Source organism: Theobroma cacao, chromosome 2, assembly GCF_000208745.1.
Source record: "Theobroma cacao cultivar B97-61/B2 chromosome 2, Criollo_cocoa_genome_V2, whole genome shotgun sequence".
NCBI classification, from domain to species: Eukaryota; Viridiplantae; Streptophyta; class Magnoliopsida; order Malvales; family Malvaceae; genus Theobroma; species Theobroma cacao.
The window spans coordinates 10,800,819-10,823,195 of record NC_030851.1 but is presented as its reverse complement, the minus strand read 5'-3'; the positions used below and the strand labels follow the sequence as shown (position 1 = coordinate 10,823,195).

Here is a 22,377-nt window from a genome sequence, read left to right as displayed (position 1 = left end):
TCAAATAAAAATAAAAATGATTCTTCAAAATAACATAAAAAAGTGACTGAAAAGGGAAAATAATGAAAAGTGAGAGGATATTTTTGATAAAAATAATCACAACCAAAGAAGAATTTAACGGGCAAGAAGGTATTTGCCGTTGCTAAAAGACCAAGGTGGGTATGGTTGCCGCGTAAATGTTCGAAATTACCATCAACTAACTGGCAATCTCCCTCTTGTATATAAATGCCGTCAAAGACCAATTTTTTCTCATTAATTCTCTCACTTTCTCTCCAACTTCCCATCCAAGAAATTAAAAAAAAAAAACAAAAAAACCCGTTCTTCTTTGCGCTTCTCCAGAGGCCTTTGAATCAGATTGCTTATCCCCAGCCATGAAGAAATCCGGGCTCTTCGCTGCTTCGGTCGCTGCCGCATCTGCTACTGCCATCTCTGCTTCCTCTTCTCCTTCTTCCCCCAATTTTGCTTGTAACTCCAATTTTCAGTTTTCTAGCGAGGTAAAATCTTTGAACTCAATTCTCGGTTGTTTTGTTTTTACTCTTTGCTTTAGATGAATACTGGGTTTCTCTTCTTTTTCCCTTCATTTTTGGAGAAGTATTTGTCCCCTAGGGGGTTTGCCCTGTTTGGTTGCCAAGAAAATAATGACCAAGAATTCGTGATTTCAATCATCAAGTTTACGATTTTCAATTTTTTTATTTTGGCTTCGTTCTTGGAATTGTTCCAATTTAAACTTTTGATCTTTCTGGTTTTCTGGCCTTTCCCTGTCTGTGAAATTCTCAAATATTTTAATGATTACTTTGGTATTAAACTATCAATCTTTTTTTTTTCTTTCTGTTGGTACTTAGAAAATGAAATCAATCACCTCATCTTTTTCTTCTAAATTTTTATTTTTCAATTTAAAGATACTGTTATCATCAATAAATAACATGAGTGAGTTTGTGTAATTTTACAGGATAAGAAAGAACATGAAAGTTCTGCGATCAAGAAATCACCTTCAAAGGATAAATTTGCACCAAGGTTTGATGGTTTAAGGTTCATTGAGACTTTGATCACTGCTCACAGGTGAAAAGCTTGGTTAACACAAGCTTCAATTTTACCAGATGAAGACTCTTTATTATTTGACCTTTTTGCCTTTGGTAGATTCTCAAGAAGAGAGAGATGAATTGTAATGTGTCAGGGTTTCTTAGTATTAACTATATGAAAAGTCCCTTTTTGATATGCAGGACTTTCTTTTTTTTTTTTTTTTCCATTTTGGATAAAAAAGGATGTACATGATTGAGGTTCTCTCCTCCTAAATTGGTTGGTTAATGCTCTGTTTAAAAAGGAAAAAAAGATAAGGGATGCCCAAGGTTGTGAAGGGTAGTTCTGGTGGCATGTGATGTGATGGGATATGAGGAAATTGGATTACGAATTGCAAATTCTCCATAAACCTTTTAAGCAGCATTCACGTTTAGCCGTTTTAAGCTGGGCAAGCCTGTTCAGTGTTGCTGTTGCATTCCCTTTTTGGGTGAAACTGTTCAAGTATGGTTGTGTTAAACCATTTTTAGGTGGAAGTGGGTTTTGAATGTTCAAAAAGATCCCCAAATGAGAAAACAGAATTGTGAGCGAGTTTGTTAAGCGACTCCTACTCGAAATTTGTCTGGTTGAATCTACTCCACATTGATCTTGAGCCAACCTCGTGCCAACTACTCAAACCTAGCTGCCTATGCTGGAAGAGTTTTTGGCAACCGAACCTTCACATCCAAACCCAAAAATATGAAAAAGTTCTGCACTTGCTTTAGCTTTTTGTGTTTTTCTAATTCTACTTGACACTTCATCCAACTCGGCTTGTGATTTGCTGAAGCACTATTCCTCACTTTCAAAAGCACTGGTTAAATTGCAGTGCGGTTGTAGAATGATATGTAGTTTGGTTCACACTTGACGTCCACATTATGGAACTATTTCGTTCACCACTTACCACCATGATATCCACTTAATGGGCTATAAAAGAGATTTTTTTTACAAGCTTTTTGCACATTCTTTTTTCTGTGGCTTTGCTGCTGTTGGTGTTCCCTTTCTTGTTTGATTGCGATGTTGATTTTCTGAGTCGCTCCTTTCGGTGAGTCGTGAGGGAACTTTCTTTACCCCTTTCGCACAACTTTTTTTCTATGATGAAGTATGCTTTTTGTTTTTCTTTTGAATCTGTAGCCTAAAACTACGACTTATCTGTATCATAGAAACGGACATAACAGTGAAAAAGAATTCAATTTGATTCCCAAAACTAAGGGTTGTGGATAAAATGACTATCTCAGATGGTTGGACTATCAACATGGCACGCCATGTTGGGTTTTATTTATTTAACTCTGCTTCCAAATTTTAACGTTTCAATCCAAAAAGCCTTGCACGCAAGTGAACTTGGAACAACTGGATCCATGTTCCAAGTCAGAGAAATACTTAATTACTACCATTCAATGGTGTCTTTCGGCTTGTTCTTATCCGGTTAAATGCTTAAAGACATTAAATGGGACTAAGATTTTATGGGATTTTATCGTGGAAAAAGAAAAGAAGATGCAATTTTAATTGAAGTGATGGCAGGTTTAATTAAGGTCCTTTCATTTGACTTGACAATGACGCAAAATGTGTTACACAACATCATCCATTACATGATAACACTATGAAGAGAATGATAAGTTCCAAGAATCGGCACACAACAAATACATGAATTAACGAAAGCAATATGAAGAGAAGGTAGTACCATCAAAGCAGTCATACTAAATGGGAAAAAAATATGTACATAAATAAATCATAACAACTAACATGTTGTTGTGTACACATATTCAATCACTCCACTTGTACCCAATATAATCCCATGGAATGTTTTTCTCCCCCTTTTTTTTCATTCTTCACTTTAGGATAGATATTGGCTACGAGGACTAGGACTCCTTGCGGCATATACTTTGCCCATTATTACCTTATCCTGAAGTCTCCTTAGTCCGACATGATTGAGCTGAAGTCAAGGTGGAACCCCATTTCTTTATTAGTGCAGAGATACAGATGATCAAGGGCAGTCTTCCTGTGGATTTGGATTATGGGTGAAGATTATATTGGAAAAGGTTGGAAAGTGACTGGTATACGAACGCAAATCCTCTGCCTCCAAAGCTTGCCCCACATTACAAGACTTTGTCACGTTAACGTTTAACTTAACAGCAAGTTATAGTTAAAGGAGTTTTATTTTTTATTTTTTTAAAAAATCACAATATATTGGAAAAAAAATTAAGCTTAAATCCTTTTACAAAGAAGTTGTAATAGAGACTAGAGATGACTGCGTTTTCTTCTCATTTTCTCAGATTTACAATTTTTATCAGTGTTGATAATTGATTAAAAAAAAAAACTTGTACAGAGATTTGAATGAAATTGAATAACATTTCTTTATTCTAATTTTTTAGCAAATAAATTTAGGGTGTGGGATTTAACTATTATTATGGCACCCAAATGAACAAATCTTAAACTAGTTACTGAATCTTTTGTTACAACATTATCATGAGAAGATCAAACCCAGAACCCTCACTTCCCTTTGCTTCCCATTTCTTTGCCTTTCATTTCGTTCACAACGCTTTTATTTGCATGTAATCAAGTAGAGCTTCTTCTGGTGATTTGCTTGTTAGCATTCACCTATTAGCTAGTTGTGTTAAAGCGATGGGCACCATGTATTTGATGAATATCAATGGTTAGTGATATTTTCGATAATTGTCTGATTGATGGATCATGAACACGTAGGGGCTAGTAACAATTGGAATAGAGGTTTTTAAAAGACTTAGATGCTGTGACGGATGCTTCAATAGCCAAAATTTACTTCTTCTCGCTTAATGTCAAAAGAAGGAATCTCCAGTTTTCCAATACTTTATCCACTTCAATCCACTGAACCTAGTTCCCAACACACAACCACAAAAATCTCAAACCTTCACAGGCGAACATCACTTTCGGAAATATCTCAAACATTAAGCAGATGGTGCCAGGCAAACATCCAAGAATGTTTCAAGCCTCTTGTCTGAATTTCAAACAAGTTCACAGCCAAAAAAAATAACATAGTCTTTTCACTCAAGCTAGGAATTTAGTTTATGCACAAACAAACAGATTATATATGCTTTATAGAATCATACTCTTAGGATATTTTAATTAAACAATATCAACCACAGCTTACAAAATAGTAGATAACATCGCCTGAAAACCAGACCTTTTTAAAAAATCATACTCAGACAAGAGGAAAATGGATTAACAATGAAAAAAGGCAGAGTGGCTATCCACATTTTGTCTTTCAGAACAACTGAAATAGCAACACTAGGAATCCAGATGTGAGCATCAGCAATGTAGGCCTAGTGACCACCACACCACTTTTTTGGGTTGGTGGTTCAGAACATTGGAGACCTTGTTTCCCCTCACGGCACATATTGGCAAAGAGGCCAGGTGGGTATTTTCCATACAAATTTATGTAGCTGAACATGGTTGAAGCACAATCAGTGCTGAGGTCATTCAGTTTATCCGCGAAAGGGCAAGCGAATTCCTTGAGAGCTTGACAACAGCCTTTGGCTGGGTACTCGGGTCCTTTGCACATGCTTGTGATGATTGTGTAGTTCTTGTGCTCAAAGTCTTCAGAGCAAGCTGCAGGTTGATTGCATTACATGGAACATATCATATTAGTTTATTTTTCAATGCTTACAGAGAGCTTTGACGCATGTTCCATATAATCTGTACATTTCTACAGAGGAAGGCAGAGCAATGAAGACTATATATACTACTATTTATCTACGGCAGGATATATGCAAATTGAATCCTTCTAAATTCTAATTCAGGAAGCACCTTGAGGAAACTAGTTTTCTCGAATTTCCATCATGTTTAACCCTTCTGCCGTTGGACAATGAGTTTCTTGGCTGTGGTAGTACAGAAAAGAACCTAACATCCCATGTTATATAAGTTTCTTGACCTCAAAAGTCCAATCCTTTCGTGAATGAGTTGTCTTTTTAACTTTCAAGGGTAAAATCGTGAGACTCAAAGTATCATTTTTTTTTTTTGAAATTTCTCAAAGCATCAAATTAAGTAAACTATTTTTATTCATAAGATGTATCTGTCATTTAAAATATTGCATGCTTAATTTTAAAAGAAACGGTAAAGGAATTTTGTAGTTTTCATGCACTCGAACATTTAACTTATTAATTGATGTATGATCTTTTTACCTTTTCATTTTTTTTTTTTTTTGGGATTATGTTCATTACATTTGACGAAAACTAGAAGAAAATGAATGTGACATTGGGGGAAAAGGAAAGCAAAATGGTCATATGAAGATCTTTCAAATCCAAAGCCTCAATGCCATATCAAATTTAATGAAGAAAAAGGCAAATGACAAAAGCAACTTAGACAATACAAGGCATTTAAGCACAATAATCGGATGAATATAGAAAGTAAATACAATTTCAGACACGAAGATTTTCTTTCTTTTTTATTTTTTATTGTTCATAGAAAATGAAACATACCCTTTTTGGCCTGAAGGAGGTAACGTCCAGTACTTCCATGGGATTCAATGGCACCATCTGCAAATTAAACAGTGACTAAATGTCATGTTGAATCAAAATATTCAAGAAAACAAAAACATTGCTAATATGCTTAAGAATTCAAAGGAATAGGTAAGAATGGAAAAAGAAGAACAAATAAATGGGAGAATTACTTGAAATGTGGATGGAAGAAGAGGCAAATCCAGATAGAAGGAAGAAGAAAATAAGACACACGAAGCTTTGATTTAAAGCCATTTCTTTCCTCTTCTTCTCTTTTTTTCTTCTTATATTTGGAGACCTATAATATGATCTCCTAAGGCAATTCTGCCTCCCTTCTCTTCCTTTCTCTCCTTCGGTTTCGTTTGTTGGTTTCACCAACAAAGAGAAAGAAAGAAGAGAAGAGGAGAAGAGGAAAAAGTTGCAAAATTGTTGGGACAGTATTTATGGCCTTTGGAAACAATGCCAGTCAGCATGTTGATGTTAAAAACGTAAACGTAAGCCAGAAAAAATAGGGGGAAAATACAGTAAAGAATTAGGAATCCAGGAGAATAATATACTTGAAAACGTTCAAAAACCAAAGCCTTCTTTTTTTTAATTTTGTTTTCTTGCCCTTTTTTCTTTTTTATTTTGCTTCATTGCCCCTTTTTTTCAATTTTTTTCTTTTATTTTCTTCTTTTTTGAGATAAAAAGATCAAAGTACCCATACAATAACTCTTAATTAGAAACCTAAACCGTGCAATCAAAATATTATAAATTATAGGTTACTGCATTATCTCATTTATAAATAGTAACATGTAAGTGCAACAACTAGTCCCAAGAAAGTATTTCTTTGTTATGGCTATAGAACAAGACAAAAGCTAGGGAAGAAACGTCTTGGCTCTTGGCTCAGTTTTTTAATCAATTAATTAGGCACTGACCCGCATTTGTTCATTGACAATATTGTTTGAAAGATGTTTTGGGTAAGGGAAATAATTTTATATATTTTTATTTTAATGTTAAATTCAGCAACAACGTTATCGTTTTCTTGATATTTAAAGCACAGTACTTTCTAAATACTTTGGGTAACAAAAACTACATACAATATATGTACCATTTCCACCGGCATGTGCATGTGAGTATACAAAAGCTATATACAATATATAACAAAAATGTTAATGTTCATTTGGAATCAGACATTGAATTTATACAAAACCAGCTAATTATAATATTTACATCATATGTGCAAAAATTTATGCAATATCTTCTGGATTTATTGACCATTTTGTGCAAAAAATTATTCTTCACATTAGTCCAAGGAATTCCAAAAAAATTTGTTTTGGGCTTGACCCAATAGCCAGAACTTTTCCTTCTTTTTTCTTTCAACCCCGAAACGACGTAGTTTGGAGGAACGATATAAGTCTTTAATTCAAAATTCAAAATTCAAAATCCAAAATCACCTTTTTCTTCCTTTTTTCTCTCTCCATCCCTCACAAGCCCAAATTCCAACTGCCAAATCCGTCGCCGATCATCGTTTACCGCTTGCTGACATCTTTTTACCCAAAAAAAAAAAAATTCTCTTTTCCTCTCAACCTCCTCTTTCATTTAATCTATTTAGATTTAGATTTTTCTTAACAAAACACATGTTTTCTAAAAAGCTCCAAAACCCAAATCAAACGCAAAACCACACACACACACACACAAAAGAAAAACGAAAGCTTCCCTTTTTATGATTTTTGCTGACTAATTACTGAATATTATTATGTGTTGATCGTGTTGTTTAAAAGGGATTTTTATGCCCATTAATTTGACGATTAATAGATTANCTTTGCTAATTTTCTGTTATTTTTTTAATTTTCTATTATTTTTATTTTTCTATTTTGTCTTCTGTATTTTCTTTTTTTTTCTTGTATTTTTAAATTTTCTCTATTTTAAATTTTTTTAGTATTTTTCAATTATGAAGAAAAAAAAGAAAAGAAGAAAGAAAGAAAAAAATGGAAATGGAAATGAAAATAAAAACAAAAAAGTCTTAATTGCAAAAAAAATCTCTAACAAAATGGATATCTATGTCTTGGATATATAAATATAAATTTTTCATCATCTATTGAACATGTTTTTTAAATTAAAAATGTGAGTCCATAATTTATAAATTTACTTAAATTTTATTTTTAAAGTTTAAAAATATACGATATTAGATTTAAGTTTCGATCAGTGACAATCTACACATATTTTCAAATAAAAATAACATAATTTAGAATAAAAAAAACATTATTAAGCACGAACATTTAGTCAATGAATGTTTTTTTTTTTTAATTGATAAAAAAATTTGGAGCTCTTTTGAGAAAAAACAAAAAAGAGGAATACGGTAGAAAAGAGTAATATACTTATTACTAAAAGGAGAATGTAAGATGAAAATTTGAATTTCTTTTATTATTCTTTTTTGCTTTCTTATATTTTATTTTCACTTTTTTATATTTCTTTTTTAAAAAATATAATTTAGGAAAACTTGAAAAAATATAAAATAGTAAAGTTTGATGTACAAATTTGTATATTTTAAAGTTAAAAAAATAACATATGTTTTGAGCATTTCATGGATTTTTTTTGTTAGAAAAATGAACCCTTTTCTTTGTTATTTTCTTTGGTTTCCTCTTCTTTATTTTTTTTACCCTTTTTCCTAAATATTTTCAAAACAAAGTTATGATTTCATATTATTTTTGAAAAAATGTTTACAAGCATACATGTTTGATGTAGATGTTTGAGTTTTTAATATGATTTTAAATTTTTTATAAAAGAAACAAAGGGGAAAAGGAGGAAGAAAATAAATTAATGAAAAAAGTATGAAACCTTTTATTTTTATAATTTTTTTCTCTTCTTTATTTATTCTTAAATAATGTGTAACAAAATCATCAAATATACAAAAATTTCAATTTATTTTTTTAAAATAACAGAATAAACATATGTTAATGCATGCAAAAAAAAAAAAGAACCATTAAAAAAAACAAATTACAATAATAAGTTTCTAACTCTATTCAATAAATTTAACTCCGCAACAACACACCATGATGAACTAGTTTATTTCGAAACTAATTGAGAGTTTACTTAAAGCATCTTCTCAAGTAGAATTCAACATTGTGAGTGGAACTAAGCTTTTCACCTAATTTTTGCACTCCAAAGTTTTGTTAAAATAGATTATAGTTATCTCTAGAACAATTCTGATAAACAATGTAGTACCAGAATTCAACAACATTTGACAGTCCAATACATAAGGCATACAGATAACCATTCTTGTACTTGAAGAAAGCAACTACTACTACATACCTTTTTCTACATAGAACTGATCCTTTTCTCAATTTTACTTCTCTGGGTTTCAATAGGAGGGATTCATATCTTGTTGCTAACAGAAATACACGCAACTCGAACTCCTTTGCTCGGTCCATGTTTATATCATTTTGCCATCAATAGTGAAGCCGGTAACAAATCCTAAGATCATTTTCCACAAGGAACCTCTATATCAAAATTTCGTAAGACAATGTGAAGAGCTTAGCAGTCACATATGGCTCTGCTTGTCACTTGATTGTTCACTTCATCTGTTAGTAGTTATCGTTGCAATTGATACCAAACATAGAAAACCTATAAAAGAGAACAATAGATGATAATGTTCAAAAATAGTTTTTCTGAGGAGAGAACTTGACCATGAAAAGGACAAGAGATGGAAACTGAAGCAATTAGTATCAACAAAAGTTAACCATCTAATGAAAAAAATAAATAGATAGGTCAAAGAGAAACTGGATTTGTTTGTTCCTAGCATCTATCTCATGTATCTTAATGCTGGTACTCCAGTCTCTGGAAGACCAGTCAATCATGGAAAAATTTGCAGAAACCAACATAAAGAATCCATACCTAAATAAATGGAGTAACCTTGCCTCCGCTCACCAGCACCTATATCATTAAATCTGTTAGCTGTTAACAAATGTCCCTTGAGTGTCTTATTTTACGAGTGATGGACCTGCCCATCCGAAGGCGTCGAGCCGTCAGTGCTTCTAGCAGAACAACTAAAGCATCTTCCACTGCTTCAACCTGTTTATCCAATCCATAGGAGCTACACTCTGGAAGAAGCTGCAGCTCAGCAAGAACACCAATAGCTGCCGCTGCTGTACAAGTACGGTCCCATGATGGTTGAGGTCTGCCCTCAAAACAACATAGATGGCTATTATATACTTCAACTGAAGCAAAGGGATTTAAGAATCAAACTAAGAAGCGGTTGCATATGAAATCGGAAAGAGGAAGAGAGTAGCACAGACAGAACTATGGAAAGCAATTTACACCTTACCGAAGTTTATGCATTGCAGATGCACCTGCAGCAAGAGATATGCAAGGGAGGTCCTCCTCACCCCAGAGTAACTTTGCTTGCTCCTACAAAAATAACATTTCTATGAACTTCTCAAATAGAAGTCAAGGAAATTTTTTTAAATATAGGGTTTACGTCATAATTAGCAATGGCAGAACTATGCATAATTTTGATTACAAGGCAGGCTGCATATAAGCAGAGGCAATTCTACCCACTTTCTACAGAACTTCCAGCCCCATGTATTAAAAGTTTAGGACCATAGGTTAATCATGAAGGTAAATTTCTGAGGAATCTAAGGAGTAGAGATTGCATCAGTGTTGACATTTCTTGTTAAAGAAAATTATAGTATAACCCATAACTCAGAACACAATGTATTGACAAAATCAAAGGTAAAAAGAAATGCTTGACCAAATTACCTTTAAACGCCTGAACATTGCTGCAGAATTGCTCCATGTACCATCAATCAGAACAAAATTCAGAGGTCTATATCTATTTGTCTGTGAAACAAAACGACAAGAAAATTTCGAAAGACAATTATATGGTTGAAATAATTTGAAAGAAGAGGTAACAGATAACAAGCAAATATATTGAATTGTACCTGAGATGAGTTAACGCAAGAGCTGTGTGCACTTGGCTACCATTATTATTATTATTATTTTTTAATTTAATATGTTTCAATCATTTGCAAAATACAATAGCAGTTAGCTTCAAATATTACTCATCATAGTCATTTACCCCAACAATACCAGATGCCTTCCTCTAAACACTTCACCACAAGTGCAGTGATTTCATGAAGAAAAGTTACATCAGACACAGCATATTGACAGGAAAGAGTTTAAGCAATGAACCAAACACAAACACTGCAATTAAAAATGTATTTGAAAATATTAATATATAACATTTCAATTGGAAAGAAAAACATCTATAAAACCTATAAAAACATACACAAAGAAGTAGGTTCCGTGCAAATTTTTAATAACATGTGATGAAATATGACCTTTCTATCACATTAATGGAATCTCCGCTCTATCAAAATCAACACACTACTTCTCAAATATCATGAAGTAAAACACAAAGCAAGCACATTGTACAAAGGGTGATTTAGCATGTACTATCATGTTAAGAGGGCAGTACCAATGAATGTGTACATTCCAGATCTGCTGAAGATTGACAGCTAAAGGCATCCTGAACAGACTTTGGTACTATATTCTGGTTAGGATAAAGGCACCAAACCTTGCCTTTTCCTGAAATTGCAAAGAACATGATCAAAACTCAGTAGGTAGACCTTTCTTAAATACCAAAATATTAAATAACATAAACCTTAGAAGGCAGAGCACCTGTAGGTTAATATGTTGCAAGACAAGAGGTAACAGCTCACATGTAATAATGGAGCAAACCCTAATAGTTAGTGTTTTGACACAGTTTGCTATTTATCCTAGATTCATAATTACAAAAGAACATAATAAAAAAGGTAAACCCAAAATACATGTCTCCGTCAGTCAGAAAGTCCAGATGATAGCTTTTTTTTTTTTTTATCTTCGCCGCAATAAATGATGATTACATCATAAAGAAAAGAATTAGATAAGTACGTAGCAAGAAGAAATAAGATTTTCACTATGCGACACTTCTTATGGACCAAAAGTAATTGCACCAGTTCTAAAATGAGCTTTAGAACTCAACCACATGGTTCCGTGAATAATGTAACCATCAATACTGCATACTTTCCCATATTTAAAGAAGGCTAAAAGAAACCTGCATCCTTAAATGCATTCCACATGATTTCCTCGTCTTCAGAAATTCCATAAAGACACAACGTTGCAGCTTGAACACCAAATACTTGCCATAACAACTTCCCAGTGTTGTTTTGCCGTAGAAAATCCTGAAAAGGGAAGATTACAGATTTGATGTTATAAAAAAATAATATACCATTGATCAGGGGCACCAATATATCAAATGGTAAAAGGAAATTCTAACCTTTGGGTGCATATACAACCAAAACTTTATGCCATGCCACAGTGAGCAAGGCTTGACTTTTGAACACATACAATCTTCCATTGGAAGCCAACACTGAAAATTGATAAAATTTGTTATCAAATTATAAAAAGATACAAAATTACTTCTAAGGGTTGTTCTTCTCCTCTACAACATATCTCTGAAAAGCACCACATACCTTCTGGCAGAGGTAGCCCCGGCTTCCAAGCAACCGGCATGCTATTTGCCGAGCAGAAAAGAACTGGAACTTTTTGTCTGAGTCACCCAAAGCCTGATATTTAGCTCTGTGCTTCTTATCCTCCTGAATTTTAAAATCTCCCTAACATTTACCGCAATAGACTAAAATAAGAAAATGCAATAACGGAAAGAAATGATGATAACAAGAAGGAAGTACATAGCACTGCAGAAACTAAAGGAAACAGACAGTTGGGAAATTCATAAACCACGAGAAAATCATGACTACTGTGTTTGAGTTTATTTACCTAAGTCTAAGTGGAATTAAAATTTCAGAACATTGGCTTAGACCCATTTGGCATCCCCATTGAACAAGAGTACAAGGCAAATATGAAGGTTCTTCGAATGCAATATTTTCGGTGATCCAAATAGATGATAAGGCAAGGTAGAAAAGAGGGTCTTATCTTTCCAAATTACAAAATACCCGGCGCAGTCACAAGCCTATATCTCTTAAACATGCTTCTATCAGTACATACCGGTAGTTCTCCCAATTCAGACATAAAAATGAAATAGCAAAGGGACAAACATTTTACTTTCAGATATCCAAGAAAGAAATTCAAAAGTAAATACCATAGTTTTATATATATATATATAGAGAGAGAGAGAGAGAGAGAGAGAGAGAGAGAGAGAATTACTACTAATGCCAAAAAAATAAAAGGAGTGAAAAAAGTTGATGGTGGTGAACCTGTAATTTGCCACCATTTCCACCAAAAACCATGTGGGCATCAATATTATTCTCCAAGAGCTTCAAATCATGAATAACCTCGTTTACCATTGCCGGAACTGGAGATACACAGGCCCAACCTTGCCACTCCTCCAATGTGATGCTGTCACGGCAAGCAGTATCATTTACTTGAGCTTCTCTTGGAGAAGAACGAGATGCAGAGTTCATGATTGAGCCGTGAAGGCTTCTGGGTCGAAATTCTATGTGGGTTTTGGCTGAGAATTTGAGAGATGGGGAGAATTCTAATGTGAGTGTCAAGACCCTATTGCTACTCAGCATGGTTTTTTGCTGGGTTTTCCCAGGGTTTTTCATTTCTTTCCCCCATTTTGATTTTTCTATATTTTAATCTTAGGCCTTCATTAGGCCGAAAGCGGTTCAAACAACGCAAGCTAAATTGGTTTTGGCCCAAAACGAAACTTAAGAAAAGAGATTTGTAAGAGTGGAGCTGCGGGCTGTGGGCCCTCTGGGAGTTTGAAAATCTATGAGATATATTAAATATTCAAATGCTCAATAGCTTCAAGGTTTTTTTTTTTCAATTAAATTTCAAGTAAATTTCTTATGAAGAAAAAACTTGAAATTTAATGAATTAAATATTTTTCATATGCTAACATAATCACTATCTCACTCTCTTCAATGGCGTCAGTAACAAAGTCGATGGCCGCCCTCTCTTCCCCTTCTTCTTCACGCTATGCAACCTCCGTCTCTGGGCCTGCAATGATGACTTTATTGCCGGCGGTTTCTCTTTCTAGTCGCCGAGGTTTGCCTGAATGTAAAGGGTTGAAGATCCAATCTTATTCAAAGCTTTCTTTCGCATCGTACAATTCGAGATATCCTGGGGTTTCCAAGCGCCGAGCGGCCGTTGTTTGCGAAGCTCAAGAAACTGCTCTTGATAGTAAGCTCTGTTCTCTCACTCTCTTGGGAACATAGAAAAATTTTAGTTGAAAGTGTAACTAATTCTATCGTGGTTTCTGGAATTAAGGTTGAAGTAGTTTTAATATGCAAGAATTCAGGGGAAACATGTTAAATTTGGAGGTAGGAGTTGACAGTAGCATTATGTTGATGCGATGTGTTTTTACATGGTTTAGGCCTTTGGGAATGTCATTCAAGTTCTCTAACCGATTTTCCTGATAGCTAAATTCGATGTTTGGATTTTAACATGTATTTATGAGCCTAAGGGAGAAATAAAGGTGGTCGATATGCTTACCACTAGGAACCGCATAGATATGGCCTTATTCATGTCAGTAGAAGATATTACCTAGTTGTTGTGATTATTTCTTTTCTAGTAAGGAAGAGATTGATGCAATTTCTAGTTGCCATTTGACTTGAAATTGGAAGCTGAAAATGATTTCTCTCTTTTTTTTTTTTTTGGGTGGGGGGGGGGGGGGGGGGGGTGTGGTGTGGTGGAATTGAAATTGAAAGTTAATTGTCAAGTTCTAACAACTTGGCCAAAAATGATCTCTTCATATCGAGAAAGAAGTGTTTTGACAATGGATGAATGTAAGATATCATTGCCTTCAGTTTTGTTGCAATGCTTGCGTTTGTGGTTGATTCTATGCAGGGCTTAGGAGCAATTCTATTGGCATTCATCAGCATATAATTGGAGTTAAGTAAGGCCCTTAAAGATTAGGGAACAACAAGATTTGTGCAAAATAATGAACTCATATTTCATTTCTTTCTGTATAAACCTTTTCTTTTTGTTCATTGTTCATCTATGTAAAGAGGGATTTTATCCTCCATCAAACTAAAAACTAATAGGAATTGTGCTGAAAGATCTTACAAAATTAATTTTAATGTAAATTTGTTGTCAGATTAATCTATATGTAAGCATTAAGCATTCATCTTTGAAAACTTATTGAAATATTTTATGATTTTACTGGGACTCGCAATCAGAAGGTGAATATTCAGAGAAAATAAGTACTGCTGTTATGGAAATTGCATGATATTTTAAGTTTGGTAGCCAATATTAAATTCAGCTCGAAAAATGAGAATTCGATGTTGTTTAAAGAAGAAAGTGTGAGTTATTCAATTAAACCCATGTCATCTAGTTCTGAAGCAGTGATCCTTAAAACTGGCAAGTGTTACAACTAAATAAATGCTTGATTCAAATATGTAGTTTCTCCATGAAACAATTTAATTCAGTTGTTCCTTTGCTTGTAACATTGGCAGTTCCAGCTGTGACTGATAGAACATGGCAATCACTTGTACTCAAGGCTGATGGGCCTGTATTAGTTGAGTTCTGGGCTCCTTGGTGTGGGCCATGCCGTATGATCCATCCGGTAATAGGTGAACTAGCACAGCAATATGCTGGAAAACTCAAGTGCTTTCAATTGAATACTGATGATAGTCCTTCAATTGCTACCCAATATGGAATCAGAAGCATCCCAACAATCATGATCTTTATCAATGGTGAGAAGAAAGATGCAGTTATTGGTGCTGTACCCAAAACTACACTGTCAGCAAGCATAGAGAAATTCTTGTAGATGGAGAATGATAATGTCAAAGTGTCCAATGTTCATCACCCTTTAGTTGCTTAGATGCTTTTATTTTCTGCATGTAATGTTGAAAATTTCCCTACTTTTATATAAAATGTGGAAGCTTCTTCTACTCATGTTTCCTTTCGATATATGTTAATGGTTACATTTCAACTACAACAATAATGTTTTCTTTGGTGAAAATTTGCCAGATATGATTGATTATTGGAACAGATTTGGCATTTTTTTCAACGTGTGGCTTGAAAGTCGGGAGTCCAAACAGTGGATCCTCTAAGGAACTGCAAACTTTGTCAAAAACGTGCTTTAAATTTTGACTGGATCCTCACGTGATATGTAAAAATTGCCCCACCAGTTAATGGCTTGAGCGAAGGAGGACGGTAACTCTGTCTTATGAACTGCATGACCAAAGGATGGTGGGATGGGCTAGGAAACTGGTCTACCATTTTAATTAAAGCCAAAAACTCCTCTCTCATTGCTGAGTGCTAACTGGAAACAAATCCAATCCGCTCATTGTTTTTGTCACTTAACTTTGCTTAGGTGATATCGGGGAGAAAACAATACACTGTATTATGTTCTAACTGCTCAACAAGTGGGTGATAGGTAGGAGGAAGAGGCACTTGGCAGTGAGTCATACGTTTCCTGGAAACTGGCTCCACCAACATGGGTGTCGTCACCCACATCCCTATTCACAACTTAATAGACTAGATTCTAGCTTTCTATTTCAAAACATTATTCACATTCACTTAAATTATTGTCATATTATCAATTATTTTTAGTCGCTGTGTTCAAGTCATTATTACATTTATGATGTTACGTAAAAAATATTAGTAGCCACTCAACTTGCTTTCCAGCTATCTATGGTCCAAAACTTTGTATACCAATAGCGGAGTCTGTGAGATGAGATAGGGCTCTCTTCAGTTGTGACCGACCATTTGTTTGTGGGCTGCCCAAAAACTAAATCCTAGTCGATTCAATTATTAAGGATTTAGACATAGATAATCCCTGCTCTCCTTTTTTTCTCTCATTAGTTTGGGGATCCACATCCAAACAAGTGCATTTCATTTACTATAATTTTATTTTATGATAAAGACATGAGAACAAATTGGCAAACGGATAAAAAAATATGATGCATAGCAGGATTTGTGAAAAATTATTCGGCAGACGAGCAACATAAAAAATAAAATGAAATAGAGTTTACTCAATAAATAAATAAACCACCTGTCCTATAGGTGACTTGATTCCGCATCCAGACCAAGCAACTCCTATTAAACTAGATGTTTATGCAGAAGTTGATGGATCAAATTAATCATATTAATACTTGATGCTTGATGCGTCTGTCTTTATGTAGATTTGATTAAAAATATCACTAGTTTCTGTTTTTCTTTTTTTCCAAGATCGTCAGTTCATTATAATTTGTAATAGAATAAGGTAATATGAATAACAAATAAATTGAATTCTCCATTACATTATTTTTGTGTGAGACATGTACAAGTCGACCTCATAATTAGACTAAATAAAAGGGATATATAAGCTAAGGTTTTATTTTTGTGTGAGCCATGGACCGACCTCATAGGTCGAACAAAAAGGATAAGCTAAGGTTAAGGTTTCTTTTTGCGTGAGACATGGGGGCAGCTTGATTAGACTCATGACATGTAAAGCATTTATTATTGTCAAACTATGAATTACCTAAAACAATAGACGTCATAAAACACATTAAATGCTCATGTGTGCGTGTTGCTTAGTTTAATTTTGAAATTTTTTGACTCAGTGTCTGAATAAGTAAATAGATTATTAATTTTTTTTAGTTCGGAGAAAATGAATTTAAATAATTACATTAGAAAGCTCCTAAAATAATTTATTACAATTACTGAATTCATTCATAGCGAAGATGCAACAAAAGCTTATTATTGCAAATGTAGAAGTGCTTGGTTTTGGGGTTTGCTAAACTTTCGTCAAAACATGAAAAAAGCAGACGCTGCCAAGTGCCAAATTACCAATCCAACGCAATAACAATTTTCATGGGGAAAAGCTTCTAGATTGCCTAATGTCTTGGGCCGTCAAACACTTGGGCTATGTCGCCAGCGCATGGACCGCTATTGCTCTTTTGCCCATTCTAGAATTTCAATCCCAACACGGAAATCAAGAAAAGGAAATTCTCCCTTCTAGAACTCCATTTAAATAAAATCTCTCTTCTAGAAAAACAATGCATAATCGGACTTCGCCTCCTCCTTTTTGAACCATTTGTCATCTATGGAGAGTCACGCTTGGTGCAGATTTCACAAAATCATATTTGACTGGTAGCTCAAAATTTATGCAAGCATGAAAATGATAGGCTTAATTTGAGTCAGTTTGGGCTTATGGATCTGAATTTTGATAGCGAACATTTATAATATATAATGTAATTTATTTAAAAATAGAATTAATATATATTAGCTTACAGGTAAACTCAAGAGCTTTTGAGCGCTTTATCAAATTTATCAACCTTTTTACAACCTAAATGAGCCCTTGTAATTTACGTTTGAACTTCGCTCACTGAACAAACGAATATTGGAATGATCAAATCTTAAGTGATGAAGATAAGTTCAATTAACCCAGTTCATGAGTTTAATTAAGAAGATAGTTAGCAATTAATTTGACTAATTCACCCGGCTTAGGTATAACTCATGGCAGTTAAATATATTAGCGGATATGATATACTAAATATCAAAATGTAAGATTAAGGCAAACGCTATATATTAATATATCATGCTAAACAACATAATTCCGTAGAAAGACAATGGGGAACATAGCTTTAGTTTTGTTTTAATTCCCCATTTTATCATATTATTATTTTAAATGTGAAATATATAAAAATTTATTATCAGACGGGGCCCAAACTAAGTTGTTCATTGGGGTTGATAAGCTATTTAAATTCTATGATTATGAGAATAATTAATATATTTTCTTGTTTATAGTATGAAAACATTGTTGGATACTCTTTGATAAGAAAGCACGTAGAGTTCACATATTTTTGAACTTTGTTCTAAATTTGTCTAAATTTGATTGATGAATGATAAAGTTTTGTCTCTAATCATGGAAAAGATAATATATATATATATATATATATATATATANAAGGAGAGAGAGAGAGAGAGAGAGAGAGGAGAATATTGATAGATCGATCTATGCATTTCATTGTTGATTAGGATGTCAAGACTTCCCACTTCCTATCAAACTAGTGGAATTACACAAAGAAAGAAGGTGATAACAATTTTAATAATCATGCCAAGTGTCTAAGAAATATTCCAATAGATAATGGGAATTGGATAAGTCGTAGGTCCTTGGCCAATAATCTTTATTGAATGTCCAAATTCAGTAGAATGCAAGTGCAAGAGGAATATTGCACAATTAAAAAAATACAGCAGATTACGAAAGGATAACAGAAGAAAGCAATAAATATATTGACTCTCAATTATATAAAGCTTGACTTGATAATAAAGTGGGTCAATGCGAGTGGCATAGATCGATGAAATCTGAAAGTTTTGTAATCAATAAGAAAACATTTAAGGAGTTGTTAGCGTTACTCTAATGTGATTTTAATGTAACATATGAAAATAATTTAAAAATGTCTAATCCTAAACTATTCTTTTTTTAATATTTCTCGCCGGACTCAATCGGTGGTGAATGGTCAACCCCAATGGGCGGATGCCGGATATTGGGTTCTTGTGGTCCGTGCTTCGCTGCCTCGTCAAGCGCTATGCTGCGCGCTGGTCACCGCCCCCATCAGCCACTGACACCTCAGACCGCACTTTCTCTTGTGAACGACACAACCTTAAAGATCTCAATCTTTGGGCCGCCTTTAACGGTTTGTCGGGGACGGGAGGCTGAGCCCCTTGGTTTGGCAATGGTTCGTTACTGTATCTGTGGGTTACCCTCGATATGTGTTCTAAATCTTAGGGCCATTTCTGTCATACTGTTGTTGACATTGCTGCGGATTAACAAAACTTTTGGCATTTTCATCAAGGAATAGTGTTTATACCTCGAAGTCTGTCTGCAAGGACCAGCAGCATGGGTACACGAACCAATTGGCTGAAGATTTTCAGATAAACAAAGGAATACTCAATCTGGCGCCCATATTATTCTGTTTTTGCTTTTTTTTGTTTTGGTATTTAAACATAAAATTTTCTACTTGACAATTGACATCATTCAGCAGAATTTGAACTACTTCTAACTGAAAAATGGTTTCTTTACAAGTAACCATGAACCAACTTGCTCAATATATATAAAACAAACGAAATTCAACACCAAAATTTTTTCCTACATATAGGTATGGCAATAGATGGTATATGACCTTAAAAATGTCTCAAGTGCTGTTAATTACAGCAATTAATGCAGAATCCATTGACTTCATTTAGCCAAGATTAAAAAAAAGGCCATTGACTATTTTCTGCCACCGTGCTCATTTGCTCAGCCAAGTTACAAAAGAGATAGGGAAAAGAAATTTTATTTAACTAATAAGCTTTTTCCAATAGTCAACCGTTACAGTATTATAGGGTTTTTAAAAGAGAAAATTATGAAGAATAATTTTTTTTATAACGATATTTTAAAAATAATTATTAAAATAAATTTAATTATTTTTAATCATATTTAATCATGACTTGATAGAAATGTCCTTAAAACTATTTTTAATAAATTAAATCATTCATCACAATTTTTTTCCATTTGTATTTCTAATTTCTCTCTCTCACCATCCCAATCTCTCAAATTTTATCGATTTCTCTCTTTGACATTCGTCTGCTATGCTTTTGATTTCTCTCACTTGTATTTTCAGATTTCTCTTTCTTACGCTTTCAAGTTACTAAGCAATAGTTTTGATGTGCTTAGGTGGGTAACTATTTGAGAAATTTGATTTTTAGGTATTTTGGGTAAAACTAAAATGGTAGAAATGATCATAGATATTTGAAATAACTTTTAATTGAATTAATTCGGGACCTAGACACCAATAAACTCAAAAAATTAAAATTTATAAACCTAGGTTTTCAAAAGAATTTTTTTTTTTTAGTTGAAATAGGTGTTTTAGATAAGAAAATTTATGTTTTGAATTATGAAAATATATTAAAAACACTTTAATCGATGCCAAATTGTCAAAAAAACAAAAAAAATGAAGAGAGTTGAGAGGATTTGAAGTTTTGGTTCGTAAGTAACAACAACATTTTAGACATTAAAGTGTAACAATGTTTTTGAATATGACGTGTAACAATAATATATTTTCAATATGATGTGTAATAACAGTGTTTTTTTTTTTAATATGGCGTGTAACAACATTTTTTAACTATGACGTGTAACATGTTTTTGTACTTGGCATGTAACAACAGTATTTTTTTTAGTATGACGTGTAATAACCTAATCATTGCGTGTCACATATTTCTGTACATGACGTGTCACATGTTTTTGTACATGGTGTGTAATAACCTAACCATAGTGTGTCACATATTTTTGCACATGACGTGTAACAACTTAATCATGACGTGTAACATATTTTTGTACATGGTGTGTAACATCATAGCTTATAATTTCATTAAGGGTAATTTTATCCAATTTGATTAAAAATAGTTAAAATTATAAAGAGAGCTATTTTTGAAAATATCTTATCTTTAAGAGTTATTTTTAAAAATATCTTTTTTTGAAATCTACCTTCAGATTAAACAGGTGATGGGTTTATTTGCGGCCTTTTGGACTCTTGACAATTGGATTTCTCTCTTTTCATTTATTTATTTATTTTTATTATTTTGATTCTTAAAAGGTAGCATACATAGCTTGTGTTCATTGTTTCTTATGGAAAGACAATTTTATTCTCCTGGTCTTTTAGTAATGTGAAATCATATTCCTTCTTTCGGATTCTCTAATTCTTGGTTTTGGGTTTAATATATATGATTTAAAATCTTCCTTAAGGGCTAAATTATGACATTTAGCAAACTTAACATTTTTATATATTAAAAAAATAAAAACTAAGCTTATATTAACGTATATACAAACATACATTCATATAAATACTATGAAACTATAATATTATATATATATATATATATATGTATATATATATATATATATATTTGTGTGTGTTGGTGAAAAGATGGTTGGCATCTCCTCTGATACGAAAGGAACGGACAGGAACAGATTTGAGGCTTACCGATTACCTACCAACAGATATAACAAAGGCTACCCACCTTCTAGGTTGATTACCTCTAGCACAATTCTTTTCGGAATCAAATTAACATTACAATAAAATAAACATAACATCATGCGATTACAAACAAGTATTATGAAAAATAGTCATGAATCATAAAACTAGAGAGAAATGAAAAAAAAATATGTATACTAATATTAATATTTCTTATTAACTAATTGATCGGTAAATTTGGTGCCCTTCAACATAAGGTAGTTACTAAAAGTAATGTTTATCACGAAATCAAATTAAATTTATGGTGTTGATTTTTAGGCATGTTGAAGCCTACATGTGTTCGGTTCCTCCCATGGGAGTTATACTTTTTAGCTAAAGAAAAAACTTTTAGGTATAAGGACAAAAAAAAAAAAAAGGAAACACAATGAATTACTTTTCTTAGATAAAATTTTATTTAGAGCCAAAATTCTGGTGGATTTGATTCGATTACCAAAACAAAGACGTTACGTTTGAGTGCAGACTAATAGTGGGTTTTGCACCTAAACTTTTCATTTGGCTAGCTGCCATTTTATATTTTCCTTATGATGGCAACCTGTTTTTCGTGACCCTTAATTGGCAATATTAGACTGTTGAAAGCAGTCCAAGGGGAGGGGGCCGTCTTTATAAATGAAAAGATGATCCCTTTTCACTACTAGTATAACGTAAGAATGAGGGAAAAATGCCAAATTGAGGTCCTATTTTTGATGTGATCAGTATCTCATATCTAAAGCTCATCAAGTTGTATAGTGCACATGATATAAGTTAAAGTAATGCCAAGTATTTGTCCTTTTCCCCCTAAAACACGAAAAAAAGGGAAAAAAAAGGAGTGCCTGTTGCTTGCCGTGATTCATTAATATTGTACCTAAAAACAGCTTGCTTCAGGACTCCAT

The 22,377-nt window shown here is 33.3% G+C and overlaps 4 protein-coding genes across 6 annotated transcripts; 2 read left to right on the top strand and 2 right to left on the bottom strand.

Moving 5' to 3' along the window:
* Positions 243–1,359, top strand: LOC18608704. The gene is made up of 2 exons (XM_007043530.2): positions 243–494; positions 950–1,359. Exons 1-2 carry the CDS (start codon positions 372–374, stop codon positions 1,061–1,063), a joined length of 237 nt encoding a protein of 78 aa, XP_007043592.1. The 5' UTR covers positions 243–371; the 3' UTR covers positions 1,064–1,359.
* Positions 4,119–5,951, bottom strand: LOC18608703 (GPI-anchored protein LORELEI). Its single transcript, XM_007043529.2, has 3 exons — positions 5,696–5,951; positions 5,505–5,561; positions 4,119–4,635 (listed from the first exon to the last, which is right to left on the bottom strand). Exons 1-3 carry the CDS (start codon positions 5,775–5,777, stop codon positions 4,292–4,294), a joined length of 483 nt encoding a protein of 160 aa, XP_007043591.1. The 5' UTR covers positions 5,778–5,951; the 3' UTR covers positions 4,119–4,291.
* On the bottom strand, positions 8,536–13,270 carry LOC18608702. Of its 3 annotated transcripts, XM_007043525.2 has the most exons (9): positions 12,758–13,270; positions 12,017–12,157; positions 11,821–11,913; positions 11,599–11,725; positions 10,981–11,090; positions 10,263–10,343; positions 9,829–9,911; positions 9,399–9,681; positions 8,536–9,128 (listed from the first exon to the last, which is right to left on the bottom strand). In XM_007043525.2, exons 1-8 carry the CDS (start codon positions 13,106–13,108, stop codon positions 9,462–9,464), a joined length of 1,206 nt encoding a protein of 401 aa, XP_007043587.2. In that variant the 5' UTR covers positions 13,109–13,270; the 3' UTR covers positions 8,536–9,128; positions 9,399–9,461. The 3 variants fall into 3 exon arrangements, with proteins under 3 accessions (XP_007043587.2, XP_017971804.1, XP_007043588.2); XM_018116315.1 differs by lacking the exon at positions 8,536–9,128 and having other exon boundaries at positions 9,584–9,721; positions 9,824–9,911; XM_007043526.2 differs by lacking the exon at positions 8,536–9,128 and having other exon boundaries at positions 9,584–9,721.
* LOC18608701 (thioredoxin-1) lies at positions 13,308–15,421 on the top strand. Its single transcript, XM_007043523.2, has 2 exons — positions 13,308–13,688; positions 14,963–15,421. Exons 1-2 carry the CDS (start codon positions 13,430–13,432, stop codon positions 15,274–15,276), a joined length of 573 nt encoding a protein of 190 aa, XP_007043585.2. The 5' UTR covers positions 13,308–13,429; the 3' UTR covers positions 15,277–15,421.

Coding starts and splice junctions, on each gene's coding strand:
- LOC18608704 (XM_007043530.2), top strand. CDS start 372: ATGAAGAAATCCGGGCTCTTCGCTGCTTCGGTCGCTGCCGCATCTGCT. Junction 495..949: donor ATTTTCAGTTTTCTAGCGAG/GTAAAATCTTTG, acceptor GTAATTTTACAG/GATAAGAAAGAACATGAAAG.
- LOC18608703 (XM_007043529.2), bottom strand. CDS start 5,777: ATGGCTTTAAATCAAAGCTTCGTGTGTCTTATTTTCTTCTTCCTTCTA. Junction 5,562..5,695: donor TTCTTCCATCCACATTTCAA/GTAATTCTCCCA, acceptor TTTAATTTGCAG/ATGGTGCCATTGAATCCCAT. Junction 4,636..5,504: donor CCTCCTTCAGGCCAAAAAGG/GTATGTTTCATT, acceptor ATCAACCTGCAG/CTTGCTCTGAAGACTTTGAG.
- LOC18608702 (XM_007043525.2), bottom strand. CDS start 13,108: ATGAAAAACCCTGGGAAAACCCAGCAAAAAACCATGCTGAGTAGCAAT. Junction 11,726..11,820: donor GGTTGTATATGCACCCAAAG/GTTAGAATTTCC, acceptor TTCCCTTTTCAG/GATTTTCTACGGCAAAACAA. Junction 11,091..11,598: donor GAATGCATTTAAGGATGCAG/GTTTCTTTTAGC, acceptor TTGCAATTTCAG/GAAAAGGCAAGGTTTGGTGC.
- LOC18608701 (XM_007043523.2), top strand. CDS start 13,430: ATGGCGTCAGTAACAAAGTCGATGGCCGCCCTCTCTTCCCCTTCTTCT. Junction 13,689..14,962: donor TCAAGAAACTGCTCTTGATA/GTAAGCTCTGTT, acceptor TAACATTGGCAG/TTCCAGCTGTGACTGATAGA.